The 16,044-nt window shown below is 39.1% G+C and overlaps 1 protein-coding gene across 2 annotated transcripts in view; it reads left to right on the top strand.

The window, feature by feature from the left end:
* Positions 1-16,044, top strand: part of TSHZ1 (teashirt zinc finger homeobox 1) — a 634,721-nt gene that overhangs the window by 265,014 nt on the left and 353,663 nt on the right. For both annotated transcript variants that reach the window (XM_044242800.1, XM_044242801.1), the window contains 2 exons: positions 1,942-2,025; positions 11,480-11,600. In XM_044242800.1, the coding sequence (XP_044098735.1) occupies positions 1,942-2,025; positions 11,480-11,600 (205 nt within the window). The remainder of the gene's footprint in view (positions 1-1,941; positions 2,026-11,479; positions 11,601-16,044) is intronic.

Genomic DNA, 16,044 nt, shown 5'->3' with positions numbered 1-16,044 from the left:
CATATATCTCTGCAGCATGTCTGCTTGTAAAGGGTATAAATCTCATGAGAATTTTTCTGTTTTTATGTTACAAGAAAGATGTAGGTCACAAAGAAGTTCATAAATGGGAGAAAGGAATCCCCGTCTTCCTGCATCTCAGAGTAATAAGGACCCTCTGTCACACTAGAGGTTTCCCTAGTTGGGTGGCACAGCCCTTCCACCGCCACACGGCTCCACACACACATGTGCTCTCAGGCATGCATGGGGGAGACCGGGCACAGATGTGTGGCCACGCGTGCACGGGGGGTTCATGCCCCCAGCACCGTGCTAGGAAAGACATCTCGGGGAACAGCTTTGCCTCCACATAGAGTAGTATGTTAATATTAACGAGCAAATTATCTATGGGATTCTTAAAAAGTCTATTTTCAGTGTTATTTAATTGATAATATGGCTGGTTGGCAAGATTTATATTCCAAATTGATTAAATAATTAAATGAGTGATTATAATTAAACTTTATTCTTCACAGCCATCTACTCTATTTTTTTTTTAAATCTTGAGATGATGATGCCAAGGGACAAACTTAACCCCAAAATAGGAAAGCAAAGAGGAAAAATATTTAAATTCAACTTTATTTCATAAATGATAACAGTGAACATTTTCAGATACCTTTGGGAAATGAGATTATACATAATTTGCTTTAAAACTCTCTTTATTAATGCAAGTTCATCTACATGACAAAAGCTAATAATGCTCACAAGTGAAGGGCCTCTTTGCGGTCACTGAAGTTATTCTGCCTTCCTATATTTACTATTTTTTTCCTCTAACTGTACAAAGGCAGCCAGCATTTTCCAAATTCATCGAGCTAAATTTCTGTTATGAAATGCCAAAATGTTTTAGAACAAAGCCAGCTGACTGGGGCAAAACCATTGAAAGACTTGTTGCATTAAACATCTAGATGAGTAAAGTACATAAGAATAGATACAAATGATTTATTTTGTTTCTGGAAAAGTATTTTATAATTTCGCTGTATCGCTCCATGGTTAGCATTTTTATTCTCTTTTGCCCTTCCCTTTGAGCCTTGTGGGATAAACTGCCCAGCTTGGCAGCGCTTACTGCCTGAATATGCTGCTGGAAAAAAGATAGATTGCATTTTTACACTGTAGGGGAAAGTGTTCACTTGTGTAAAAATGCTTAAATAAAATGAGCATTTACACACTTTTAACAAATACTGACTCTGCCAAATCTCTCTAATTGTTGCAGAGGTATTCCGTCCAGGACTGTCATTAAAGATGAATAATTGAAGTTTTTCTACAATTTCTTTAGCAATCCCTAGACTTGTTTTTTTATGCCATGTAAGTTTGAGAAACATAAACAGCACTGAATTGTTATTGGTGCTGAGTAATGTGGATTTTATTGTTACTTGGGATCTTCAGTGTGTGCGAGGAAACCATTTAATTCATATTATTAAGTAGGAAGTTATTAAAGAAGAACCTGATAGAATCAGGTAAAACCAATTCAATATCCTTCAGTTGTTGGAAAATTCAATATGTTTTATTTAAGCAGAATCCTAGATACTGTATATTAACTATTCCAAGCAATCTTTACTCAGCTCAGAAAGGCCAGATGTATGGGAATTGTAAAAAAATCAGGATATGCATAAAAACTGTTCAAGTGCATAAAGCAGCCCCATCTGGAAGACATCTACCAGAAATGAAGTTGTACAAAACCATTCCATTGATAATAAAGCTAATTTTTATGGGTCTGACAAGTATGTAATTATGTTCAGTGGTGCTTTTCAGATTTTATCACAGTCAATAAACCGCAGTGGTAATTTCATTCCCATTTGACATATTTACATGGAAACATTTGATTGGAGGAATTAGTAACCCTGAAAGCCTTGATAGATATGTTTTAATGATCTGTGACCTCCGCAGTCCCTCATCTGTTTATTGTTGCAACAGGCGAGAAGTCGTTTCTGTGCGACCTCTGCGGCTTCGCCGGCGGGACTCGGCACGCGCTCACCAAGCACCGCCGCCAGCACACAGGTCAGTACGGCCGCCCGGTGCCCAGCACCAGCGCTCGGCCCTCCGTGGCGTGTCTTGTCCATTTCTGTAACACCCCTGTGCTTGAGGGTCTGCTGAGGTTTCTACTTGAGTGACCTAAGATTTGGAGTCACCTATTTGTATATGTTTAAAAAAGTCGCCCTACTGCATGTATGTGCAGTGCAAATACATGGGACGTAGGAGGAGAGAGAGCTTTCTGCCACGTGCAGACGCACCAGGCTCTCTCTGCTGGCAAGACTTGGCCGTGGATGTGGTGGGTGAGGCTCGAGGCCGGCTGGCTCTCCGGCGCAGCCCTCTCCCCTCAGCGTCCCCACCTACTTCCTTACTCACCCGGGCCTCCTTAGTTGGCTCCCGGCTTATCCAGAGGGTCCCCCTCCACCCCGCCCAGCTACTTCTTGGTCCACGTATCCACCTGTCCTCCAGGGGCAGTCCCTCTGCGAGTTGGGGCCAGTGGGTGTGGTTTTAGGTTCTTGCTGCTTCTGTTTTTCTTGCTCTGAAGAACGGAGAGCAACTTGAGTAGACAGCGACACGGAGCAGCAGTCCTCTTGCGATCCGCATCCTTAATGGTTGAGTCAAACCAAGTAGGTGCCTCAGTTAGGAGCAGTTCAGAATGGAAAGTTTTAAATATTCATTAAAATTGATTACCTAGTCGGTCGTATAAGTAATTATGTTAATAATTGTAAATTATATGTGCCCGGGACAGTGCTGTTAATGGCATTGTCCCTTCTAATTATTAACAGAACTGTTTTATTATCAAAAGTGACCTAGTTTAGATGATAAATCCTGTGGTGACACAATCTGTCACTGAATGTTGGGCTTTTCCTTGGGGACCGTGATGGTGGGTGTTCGGTGGTCACACCAGACTGGCATGAAATGAAGACACATGAAATAGGTTGTTGGTGGGACATTTTGAATCTTGGTATGTTATATTTAACCGCCATAGGTGGCTCCAGTGCCCATCATGGTATTTGTAAGATTAGTAAAAACTAATGCCAGTCACTTCTTTCAGATCGTGAGTGTATGATTCAGGTCTCTGAATGGGGTAAGAGTTCTTATCGAGGGTGGGCAAATTCCAGTGTTTAGCATGATGCTGGAAACTTACACTCAGTTCCGTCAACATGGAAGTCCCCTTTCAGTTTACAGGAGCGACCTGTGGCCACAACCCGTGAATCTATGGAAAGGGAATCGGGGTCAGGGGCAGGAGAGGCCCAGTGGAACCCAGCCCTCCTCGGCAGCTGTCTTGGAGAAGCTTGGAGTGGGGTGTGTGTGTGTGTGTGTGTGTGTGAACCTGTGCTAATGTGGAGTGCTTTATTCTTAGTGTGTTCAGTGTATTGCTGCCGTGTGGTCCTTGTTGCTTGCCTGGTCGCTCCTTGCTGGGGCCCGGGACCCGTGGGGCCCCCTGGGCCACCTCTACCAGCGCGGAGGAGCTCCCTCTTCCCCGGTGGTGAGGACCGTCGCGCTGTGATCACGGGCGCTTATAGGTGATCGATCAGGAAGCCAGCGTCGAGCAGGCACAACTTTGTACTTTATGTCAGGTCCAGAGGCTCCTTATTACTTTGCTATTAACTTTATACCATATAGGACAGTGTCTCACAGACAGAGGCATCTGTCTTCGTGGCATTTATCTGCCTCTGTGGCACAAATCAAACATGATTCTTTAATACCAAAGTCAGTTCTGAAGACTGTTTGCTTCAACCAAACAGCTTAGTACAACTCAGTCTAGGCCCTTGGCTTTTATGCTGGATTTGTAATATTTAAGCAACATACAACTTGTTTCTTTCCCAAGGCCAGAATTGTATGGTGCATTTGAAATCTATATTTCTCTGATGTATTCCTCTTCAACATGGTTTACCTTTTTACCACAGAGTGCCCACGCAAATCACAATCAGCTTGGAAAGGGATAGGTATCAAAAGTGTTCCAAATGGCGTAAATAATTCCCTCCTGCAATACAGACTGTCTAGGGGGCTGACACAAAACATCTTCCATTCCAAGATTTACTTTTATCACCTGTCAGAGACCCTTGATTCAAGGGCACAGGAGCAGATCCTCACGTGTAGCTGAAGGGTCTTGGCCAGTTTAATAACCAGCAGCCTGCCCAAAGGAATGCGAAGTGTGAGTTTCCATGAGAAGTGTGCAGTCCTTTTGACAGATCGTTGACACACAAAGGGCACTGCTCTATATCCATAGCCATTCTGGCGTCCCCTCCCCCACCCCGACCTTCTTTACTTTTCTATCAGAGCTACCTGAGATGCAGAACATTTCTTAATGATTATTTTGGCCAAGATTATTGTTCATAAAGGAGAGTGTGAAGAGCAACACGATTTAATATGCACTGTTAGGTCACAGAAAGGGGACTAGAAGGAAAGGAAGGCTGCCTTTGTTCTGCTTTTTTGAGTAGGGTGGGTGCCGGTGGCCGTGCTGACTTGCCGGTAGCACAGCTCAAGAGTAGGGAATGCCTCGCGCCTGATCGGTGCTGGAATGACGGAGGTTTCAGAAGGGCTGTTCCCAGTGCACTAAGTCATTTTGATCAGTCCTTAACAAGTGTGTGCACCCCTTCATGTAGTGCCTGTCTCAGTTCAAGCATGGACAAATATTAGCAAACTGGAATTCTTATTTAAAATCTGTGTGTTTGTGTGTGTGTGTATATATATATATTGTGTGTGTGTGTGTGTATATATATATATAATTTTCAAATTTTACAACCTAAAAAGTGAGTTTATTTCTTGGGCTATATATTGAGCCTAACAAACACAAAAACTTCTTCTATGTTTCTGAAATATAGTTCCCTGAAAAAAATTACTTGAAGAAATTTCCTGAAATTACCTGAAGAAATTATCATTTGTGGATGAAAAAATATATTTAAACAGTGGCACTGGGCATGTAACAAAATGAATGAGTTATAAACTAACTGTTATGCACAGATTTGATTAAATTGTACTTTGTAAAAATTGACATTGTTTTCTTCCCCTTCCGGGAAGCTACACATACACGCATGCTTGAGCCTTCCTTTACTTAGTGCTTATAGTATAGGATTTTTATGTTGCATATTTTGGTAGCATTATAGTTTTTAGAGAAAAAAAATATAATTCAAAATTTCTTAGTGTTACACGATTTAAGCTAATGTTGTCAAGTATGAAATGATAACTTATAGTTCCTTACAATATAATGCTAGCCTAATGTGAACTCCAAATTAGTAGAATTATAGAGAATATAAATGAAATTATTCTTTAAAAGTGTTTTTTAAGTTTCAGTTGTGTCATATAAAAATGTCATAAAAATTTAGATGAAATAAGCTATGTTAACCTTGTTTTTTATGTGCTTATGTTAAATCTCTAAACTAAGAAAATTAACTTTGAAGAGCTTAAATGACCTTTCATTTACACTGCTAACTCAGACAGTGAGTCCATAATGTCACCCTCTATCCTCTCCAGATTTCTGCCAAATCCACGAGAAATGTCTAGATTAAAGATGCCTACCCCAAGGCTATTTGAATAAACAATTTAGCAGTGAGTTGTGACACGACATATTTTCAGACACTAGTTTGAATGGAATAAGGAGACATCAGGATATAGTTGTCTACTTGCTTAATGAAAAAACATCTTTTATTGTTTGACTACTTATATTCATTATTTTAAGAATGGAAGATTTGTACTACGTAACTTGATCTCTTATTATGTAGCTACAATAGTCATGACCGTATTGTATTGGCCTGAAGTTACACAGATAGATCAGGGGAACAGGGTAGATCCATGCCTGTAGTTGTCAGTTGTTTGTGAACAAGGTATGATATGTAGAGAGAAATCTAACAAAGGATGTACAAAACTCCTACACTGGAAACTGCAAAAAAATTGCCAAGAGAAATTAAAGAACCTAAATAGAATGACATACCATGTTCATGGACTCAAAAGATTCAGATCCCGTCAAGCTTCTTGTTGGTGTTAAAAGATTGACAAGCTCGATTTTAAAATTCAAGCAGAAGCAGCACATGTACTAAAATTGGAAATGGAACTATCTGAAAGAGTTTTGAGGACGATGAACAAACTTGGCCTCATGGCTTACCATAAGGCTACAGTAATCAAGTCACTCTGGTATTGGCATCAGGAAGTCACATCTATCAGTGGAATGGAGCGGAAATTACAGAACAGACCTACGTCTGTATGGTCAATGGATTTTTGACAAAGGATCAAAGACAATGCAGCCTTTTTAATATATAATGCTTGACTAATTGGATATATGTATGCAGTAAAAATGAACTTTGATCTGTATATCATATCATGTATGACATTAACTCCAAACTGTTCTAAATATAAAATTGAAAACTATATAAATTCTAGAAGAAAATTTAGAAGAAAAATCTTTTTAACCATAGATTAGCAAAGATTTCTTAGATACCGCATCAGAAGCCTGATTTTTAATTAGAAAAAAAAACCCATAACTTGAAAAATTATAAACTGACAAATTAAAAACTTTATACATTAGTTAGCTACTCCCCTATGGAAAGACACTGTGAAGAGAATGAATGTGAAGACAAACCAAAGACTGGGGAAAAATATGTATAAATCACAAATCTTATTGAGGATTTGTATTTGTAATGTATAAAGGAGTCTCAAAATACAAGAAAACAAACAACTAAAAGGGGGTTGAATGATTTGAACAGACATGTCACCAAACAATATAAATGTATGGCAGATAAGCACATGAAATGATTCTCAACATCATTAGAAAAATACAAATTGAAAGCACTGACCGTACCAAGTATTGGTGAGGATTTGGAGCAGTGGAAACTTTCCTCTACTGCTGGTAGGAATGTAAAATGGTCAGACCACTCTGGAAAAAGGTTAGCAGTTTCTTATAAAATTATTATGTACCTACCAAATGACCCAGGCAACCCATTCCTAGATGTTTTCCCAAGAGGAAAAGAGATACATGTCCATGCATAGACTTGCACATAAAGATTTGTAGCAGCTTAGTTTTTAACACCCCAAAATGCAAACAGTTCAAACGTCCTTCAGTTGGTGGATGGATAAACAAAGTGTGGTGCATTCATATCATGGAATGCTACTCCTCCGCTTGTAATAAAAAACAAATATTTACGCTCGGAGCGTAATATGAATGAGTCGCAAAGTAATGCTGATACAAGTCAGACAAAAGAGAGTACGTACTCTATGTATAGAAATCTCTAGAAAATGCTAACTAATATATAGCAACAGAAAGCAGATGAGAGTTTGTTTGAGGATGGAATGAGCCAGAGAGAGAAAGGGACCTTGGGGAGTGGTGGCTGTGTTCATTGTCTTGATTGTGGTGGTAGTTTCAGTCCACCTTGTATGGTCAGTGTAGCTACATTAAGTTAGCAAAACAGTTAATAATGCGTGTGGTTTTATCCAGATGAGTGCATCACTTTGTGTTCCTGTTGTCCATGTGAGCTGCTCTGTGACGTTGGTGTGTAGCTAAAATAGTCTTGCAGTTCAGTTCTCATAGTGAATGGAGAAGTTTTCAGATATGTTTCCATGCGGATGTTTGTGTCTTTATGATATAGCATATTTCTATATCAAATTTGAAGACATAGAGATTTTCTTCAGCCTCGACAAGAGGAAGATCATCTGCTGTCTCAAACAAAAGCAAAATCCACCATCCTCATGAAAGGGAGCTTTTGTATAAGTTCAGTATAGTTGTCTCTACCAATGTAAGTGCCTTGACCAGCAGTTTAGAGACTGTGAACAAAGTTATTCAAGTTGACCCTGAATGACCACTCAATTGTGTTATAGATGGGATTTATCTTGAGAATAAATGGCTGAAAGGTACAGATATGCCTCTCAACTCCCAAGATTTTACTCTGCTTTGCATATGTTCTCATTCTTACAAAAATAAATCAAGTATTTCCTTGTAGGATCCATTAAATGGTTTCTCTATGTTAAATTCACTGTGAGAAACCAAATAATTGTTTTGTATATAAAAAGATTTGTCTAAAAAAAAAAAAAAGGTTTGTCTTTTTATTGGTTTGGAAAGCTTGACGAGAAGCACAGGGGTGTGCCCCCTCTTTCATCTCTGTGGGAGGGCAGTGTGCCCGGACCTGTGTTCAGCCACTCCAGGTACACAGGCCACAGAAGCAGTGAGGCATTGGACCCTCTGAGAAGTACCTTGCATGTGCTTTGTCTTCTCTAATCCTCATAACTGTCCTGCTGTCCTCCTTGTTTGGTGGTTTTACCCTTCTGATCTTGTCCAGGCGGTTGACAGGTAGGGAGTGAAATATGGCAAACCTGGACTGGGATTGAAGGCCATCTGGCTTCTTCCAGCCGCCACCCGGCCTGCAGTAGTAGGTAGGACGCCGTCTGCTGAAACGTGAATGTGTTCAGCTAACTGACACATAAATAGGACAAGACTCTAAACATTCTAGTCTTCAGGACAGATGTAGTCTTGCTGCTAGTGGAATTGATGTAGAGTAATTTTATACCAAGGTAGTTCATCCTTTGTTTTCTACATAAGTCAGTATACTTGTAAAGCTATTAAAAAAACACCAGAATTAAGATGTGGCAAGTAGAATTTTGCACATACATAAAATTAATCTGTGTGTAAAACTTCTCAGAAATAACATTTGCTGAGAGGATTATTATTGTATATTATAAATAATTTGGGGGAGGAGGTGGTTGTGAAGTTTTCTCTAGTTCATTGCTGTCCAACAGAAATGTCATGGAAGCTACACTTGTCATTTTAGGTTTCCTGGCAACCATGTTAAAAAAAAAAAAAAGAGTAACAGGTGAATTGCTTTTTTAAATAGTGAGCAAAATGTCTATTCATGTCTCCTGCCCATTTTTTACCTGGATTATTTTTTGGGTGTTGAGTTTTATAGGTTCTTTATTTATCTTGAAAACTAACTCTCTATCAGATGTATCATTTGCAGATCCCCCATTCCAGAGGTCACCTTTTAGTTCTGTTGATTGTGTTGATTATGAAGTTCCAAATAATTTATTTTTGCTTTGGTTTCCCTTTCCTCCAAAGACATACTTAGTTAAGGAGTTGCTATTTACCAGTGTCCAAGAGGTTACTGCCTGTGTTGTCCTCTAGGATTTTGATGGTTTCTTGTCTAACATTTAGGTCTTTCATCCATTTTGAATTTATTTCTATGTATAGTATAAGGAAGTGGTCCAGTTTCATTCTTTTGCATGGAGCCGTCTAGTTTCCCAGCACCATTTGTTGAAGAGACTGTCTTTTTTCTAGTGGGTGTTCTTTCCTGCTCTGTCAGAGATTAGTCAACCATATAGTTGTGGGTCCATTTCTAGATTTTGTATTCTGTCCCATTGATCTGTATGTCTGTTTCTGTGCCAGTATCATCATGTCTTGATCACTACAGCTTTGTAATGTAACTTAACGTCTAGAATTGTGATGCCTCCAGCTTTGCTCTTCTTTTCCAAGATTGCTTTGGCTATTTGGGGTCCCATACAAATTCAGAAAACATGAGTAGACATTTTTCCAGAGAAGACATCCAGAAGGCTAAGAGATATATGAAAAGATGCTCAACATCATTCATCATCAAGGAAATACAAATCAGAACTATAATGAGATACCACCTCACACCTATTGGAATGGCTAAAATTAACAGCACTGGAAACACCAGAAGTTGGCTAGGATGCAGAGGAAGGGGAGCCCTCTTAACCCTGCTGGTAGGAATGCAAACTGGTGCAACCACTCTGGAACACATTATGGAGGTTCCTCAAAAATTAAAAGTAGAACTCCCTTATGATCTAGCAATTGGACTGCTAGGTGATTCAAAACCACCCAGTACAAAGGGTACAAATATGGTACAAAAATGGGTACAAAGGGAGCAAAATGCTGATTCAGAGGGACATGGTGTGTAGCATTATCAAGAGCCAGATTATGGAAAAAAGCCCAAATGGCCAATCAGCTGATGAATGGATAAAGATGTGGTGTGTATTCCTATATATACATAAATACATATGTATATAAAAGAATATTATTCAGCCATCAAAATGGATGAAATCTTGCCATTTGCAACAGCGTGGATAGAGCTAGAGTGTATTATGCTAATCAAAATAAGTCAGTCAGAGAAAGACAAATACCTTATGATTTCACTAATAGATGGAATTTAAGAAGCAAAAGAGATGAACATGGGGGAATAAAAAAGAGAGAGGCCAACTGTATAGAGTCTCAACCGTAGAGAGTGAACTGGAGGTTCCTGGAGGCGGGCTGGGGGGATTGGGGTTGTGGGAAATAGGTGATGGGAATTAAGGGGAGTGAACTTGTGATGCTGAGCACTGAGTCTTGTATGTAGGTGGGGAATAACTAAATTCTCCTCCTAAGACTTATATCACACACTATGTTAATTAACTGGAACGCCAATAAAAGCTTGAAACTTAAAAAAAAAATGTTACGGAAATACATCAAATTATTTTCATTTCCAACATGAAATCAATATAAATTATTATATTTTTCTTGTTCTGGGATGTTGAAATTTGGAGTGCATTTTATACTTCTAGCACATCTCAGTCCAGAGGCTAAATTTTTATATCTAATCCATGACTGACACTTAGATTTGATAAAATTTATCCTTAGAAAGTAGATTCACATTCCCAAGCTATTCTCTACAGACTTTTTTTTTTTTTTACATAGGTAAATCCCATATCAGTTTTTTAAATTGAAAGCTTATACTGAATGAAATAGCCATATTTCAAGTACTTACCAGCCAGCATGGCTAATACAATTAAAAACTGAGATTTGATTATTTCTTTGAATGTGTGTGTGCGCAGGGGGAGTGGTTAGTGCAGAGAAAGATGTCAGTCGGAAGGCTAGCCGTGAGCGTGCAAGCCTGAGCCAGCTGACGGGTGAGGTGCATGTGTGGGTAGAGCGGTTAGATCCATCCGGGGGACACTGTGAAATAGTATTGCACGTGTTTCTTTGAGGCCTATTTTTCTTTGGTGACCTCTTACTCACCTTTAGTGAACTGTAAATTTTCCTTACCTCAAACAGTTTTTTCATTGGTATCAAATTAGAGCTTTATTTTTTTCTTCATATTTAACTTTAAGATTTTATACAGTATATTCAAAGAATATCTCTATTCTATGATTTTTCATGCTTTTATCCTCAGGGAGATTTTTCTAATGGCTCTAGTGTAACATAGTTTGTCAAATGACTCCAAATGTAGTGCTGGACCAGGCTTTTGTTTAAGTTTGTGTAAGTTACATTTGAGCGCCATAATATGTACCTTGCCTCCATTCAAATATGGAAGTAAGAATCGTGGTGTCTTCTAAGTTTCTCACTCGGGGAGTGAATATTCAGGCGTCCCAAATGTGAGTAGCCCATTGAACTATATTCTTAAATTTTTATGGAAATAAGTTTCTTTTTAATTGTTAGTAACAGGTTTGGCCCTTCATTTCCAGTTTTTATAATTATTCATGAATAGCACTGCTTTATATTTTGCAGGAGAAAAACCTTTCAAATGTGATGAGTGTAGCTTTGCCTCCACAACCCAGTCTCATCTGACTCGGCACAAGCGGGTGCACACTGGAGAGAAGCCCTACAGGTGCCCCTGGTGTGACTACAGGTAAGGGTTTTTACCAAGCAGGTGGAGTCCGTGGCTGTCGCGTGGTGTTCAAGGAAGGAATCGCTCTTCTGATGAACACGAATTAGCACAGCGTAAAGCAGGGTTCACTTACTAGGTCAGGAGTTTATTTCACCATCCAATTTTAGTGACTGTTTTTAAAATTGTAAAGTTCTTCTCCATTTTTTATAATGTTGATACTTGGGGTTTGTAATCCTTTATACACCTGAATTTCAGGTGATTTTATTTCTTGGCCAGAGTAAGGGACCGTCCCATTTCATGAGTTACTCCATGCATGTGGCCCTCGTCTACACTGAGTGAAGCACTTTTAGGCAGTGAAGACAATGCAAGAAATGTTTCCTGCCTTGAAGGACGTTGAGGCATAACAGGTGACTAGTAGCGCCTCTAAAGAGTTATAATACAGATTTCAGTCAGGAAAGGAAAAGGCCAGGAGTGTCCATAGGAAGAAACCAGTCCAGCCACACGCACTTCCTCCTAGTGGAGACAGCATTTCAGCTGGTGCTTAAAAGATGAGGAAATGTCCACGACCTGAGTGCAAGAGGTAATGGTGTGCTGTAGCATTTTCGGGCCGACAGTGTGATCCAGATCACAAGTGCTCAGCCCGTTCCCTGCGATCCTTGGTAGCTAAGGGATGTCTGCCACACTGCAGAGTCAGCCTTGCGGCCACAGCAAGACATAGGTGCCAGAAGTTCAAGACGACGTGGTCAGGCAGTGGTAAATAATCCCGTTTCACTCTGCGATGAAGTGTGTGTGGAGGGTGCAGGTGAAAATTAAAATGGGAACTGGACATTGCAGCCAGATTGTGCTATACCTGCAGCCCATGAGAATGAATTCAGAGCACATTAGATGGTTTGTTAGACACCACAGAGTCTGCAGGCAGCCAGATGACATGTGTCTTGGGGGCCTCATCGGCCACACTGTGCAGCCTGAGTCTCTGTGTGAGGGCCTTCTCCATTCCAGAGCTGAAGATCTTGTGGACCCCATTACACATGACGACACAGGGATGTGGAGGGGGTTTCTTTCAACAAGCCCACTACTGTTAAACGTTAGGATCTATATATACCTTAAGCCTGAAGCCTTCATTAAAAAAGACATTTTTGTATTCCTGTGGATTCCTGTAGCCTGTGTATTCGGTAAATAGATTGCCATAATCTCTATTATTATCCTCATTATTGCAGTAAGTTTTATGTTAAAGGTCATTTAATACTACAGAGATATTACAGATATATTTCATTCATTAATTATTCATTCATTCAACATTTTATGAGTTCTGTCTTTGCTTAGCACTAGATTGGTGTTTCTGGGAAATTTGGTAAAATGGTGATCCAATTAGAGGTAGACATAGAGATTTTAAGGTGTTGATATGAGTTCTTTAAAAAATAAACAGAATATTCTTTTCCATACTGAAGAGGTCATTCTGTATAGTTGTCTTCTCCATAAAACGCAGAAAAGCAATTAGAGAAATTGTAAAACTTTTCCCTAATTATCTCTTTAAGCTCAGATTATACCCTTTCGGTCTATATTGTATGCATAAGATTTGAGTTGTGGTTCTGGGGATTTTTTTATTTTAAATTTTAGGTTTCATACTTAACAAATTGGGACCACCTTTCCGTTTCGTTAATTTTGTGTAACTGTGGTTTTCAATCTGTTGTTTCAAAAGTAGCGGAACTGTTGTTTCAAACAGGATCATTTCCACACCCCTATATAAAATATATAAAAGCGTTTTTTACTGCTTAAAAGTGAATTTCTTAGGTAACATCTGTAATATTTACTCATAATATTTAGGAATAATTATATGATGCTGTTTTGATGGAAAAAATTTTCCAATGGGAAAGCTATTGATCAGAATAGCTGTTGAGTTAGCCCTGGTGTCCGGTCTGTGTCCTCGTTCTGGGGTAAGCAGGAGGCTGTGTAGCTAAGGGCTCAGGCTCTGCAGGAGCGGACCCAGTGGGCTCTGCCATCTTAACTTCTCGTGAAATACAGGCGGCGAGAGGAGCAGCCTTCTGGGAGCCTCGCTCACGGTAGAGGAGGAGCGCGGCCTGACAGAGACGCGGGCGCCCTGGGTTTCCTCTCAGACTGTCCCTTGGATGGTTACAGGTGTTGCTGCACCTGGTGACCTCAGGATCGTATTCAGTGCAAGAGGGTCAGTGCCCCGAAGGTCTTCCGTTTTTTGAAGTTTATTTATAACTCATGCCCTGATGGACTTTCCCCCAGTTCTTGAAGTTGTCAGAAATACATTAAACCCAGCATCGTCTGTTACCTAGTCACTGACATACCGTCGAGCTCTGTATGCCTCACTTGAGGATCGCTCGTCTCCAGTGCATTCTGTTGCTTGCATGGCTTCAAGTTAGACAGATAAACAGTAGTCACTTTATGAGGTTTTTTAGACATTTGGGCTATTTTTAGGCATTTTCATTTGAAAATGCTTATTCTAAATCTCTGTGCATATCCATGATTTTTTGCAAAAGAAATTCCTAGAAGTATGACTTACGGCTTTTAATACTATTAAATTTATTTAATAGTATCACTATGATTATTAATTATTATAGTGTTACTACAAGATAGGGGTTAGAATATTGTCTCATTGGTAAGTACTATGTTTTGGTAGACTTAGTCTTTGTGTGCCTAACCATTTCAAAATATTTCAGGCTTTCTTGGTTTGAAATCGTATTATGCTTTTGCTGAGGTTAAGGTTGTGATCCCTGCCTTGTACGCACGCGGTCTCCCTGACACAGCGTCACGTCCATTTTCAGAAGGCATCTGAGGTAGCTGGGTTCCGTCCCTGCAATGCCTCCGGCAGCCACTGTGGGTAAAAGGAGATTGTCTTTTTCTTTTCCTTTCTTTTCTTTTTTAAAGATTTTATTTATTTTATTTGACAGATCACAAGTAGGCAGAGAGGCAGGCAGAGACAGAGGGGGAAGCAGGCTCCCTGCTGAGCAGAGGGGCCCATGCGGGGCTCGATCCCAGGACACTGAGATCATGACCTGAGCCGAAGGCAGTGGCTTAATCCACTGAGCCACCCAGGCGCCCGAGATTGTCTTTTTCAAGAATATTGCCACTGCCCTATGAATGAATACTCGGGACACTTACATCTCATGATGTCTGTCAAATTTCCTTTCGAAATGTTTGAAATTCTTGATAAAAGGTTGGTTTTATCTTTATTTAGAAGTGTTTGGAAATTTGATTATTGACAGTTAACAGTTTGAACACTTGTTCTTCATGTAACAGGCCCGTGTACATGTGGTTAGGTCTGCTTAACTCATGAACAAAGACAAGTTAACCTTGCTTAGGAATAACAACGCTTGCAGGTACATGAATAGTGATGTTAGGAACTATGAATGAAATGTGGCATTTGCAACAGATACCTTTGTTTTCTTGTTGATGAGCAAAAGATTTAAAAATGAGCAGAGAAGTTTACAACGATCGTCTTAGTGTATATTTGCATAGTGTAGTAAGAAAATGCTTTTATCATGTCTGCCTTATAACAACAGGGAGAATATCTTTTTCCTTTTTTGAGTATGTGTGACTTCCATGGAATAAAAATATTCATAAGACGATCAGATATTTCTTCTTAAGATGATGTGGTTATATTTCTCCTATTGATATTTTTCTATTTTTTGCTTTAAAACACTTTAACTTTTTTCCCATTTAGATTTTTATTTGTTGTTAATATAGAATGTAAACATTATTCCCATAGAGTATTCCTGTGTTTGTCATTATTAACACTTATTTGCAGGTAAGTTTTACCATCATTAGAAACTGAAATATTACTTAAGTTTCACTTGAAAATATATTTTTCATTTTATAAATTGAACATTAGTGAAGAAATACTTGTAGTTATAATTATTCATGAAAAATGTGAATATAGATTTGTTTACAAAAGAATTTTATAATTGGTCTTTTGAACCTGGGGCTATTTTTCAAGTTTGCATTATTAATTTAAGCAATGACATCTCATTCTATTCAGATATAAACATGTACCCCTTTTCCTAAGCTTTTGCTGTCTAAAATATCCAAAAGTCTAATCTATTACAAATCAGTATATTCCATCATTACTCCATAACTTTTTCGCCATTAATTACTATTCATTACAATTTCAGAGCATAAATTTAGATTCATAGCTCACTGTCCTGCCATATTTTCTGTGCAGCAAACTCTTTAGGTTTGTTTCTACATTAAAATGGAAACAGTCCAGCATTTTTCTGTATTTTTATTTCCCTTTTTTATATATTGTCACTTCTATGTTACAAAATAGAAAACCTTTAAAACATTATGTAAGCACCCTTTCTAAAAATGTAAATCCTTATTTCCCCATAGAATTTATTAACATTGAACTGTATTCTGTTTCACTGGTGACACTGGCTCTCACAACAAAATAGATGGCTATACTCGGCCTCTCTTTTACATGAAACTCCTGTTCTAATTG

Source organism: Neovison vison, chromosome 3, assembly GCF_020171115.1.
Source record: "Neovison vison isolate M4711 chromosome 3, ASM_NN_V1, whole genome shotgun sequence".
Classification (NCBI taxonomy): Eukaryota; Metazoa; Chordata; class Mammalia; order Carnivora; family Mustelidae; genus Neogale; species Neogale vison.
Note: the sequence above shows the minus strand (reverse complement) of the source record. Positions and strands in the feature narration are given on the sequence as shown.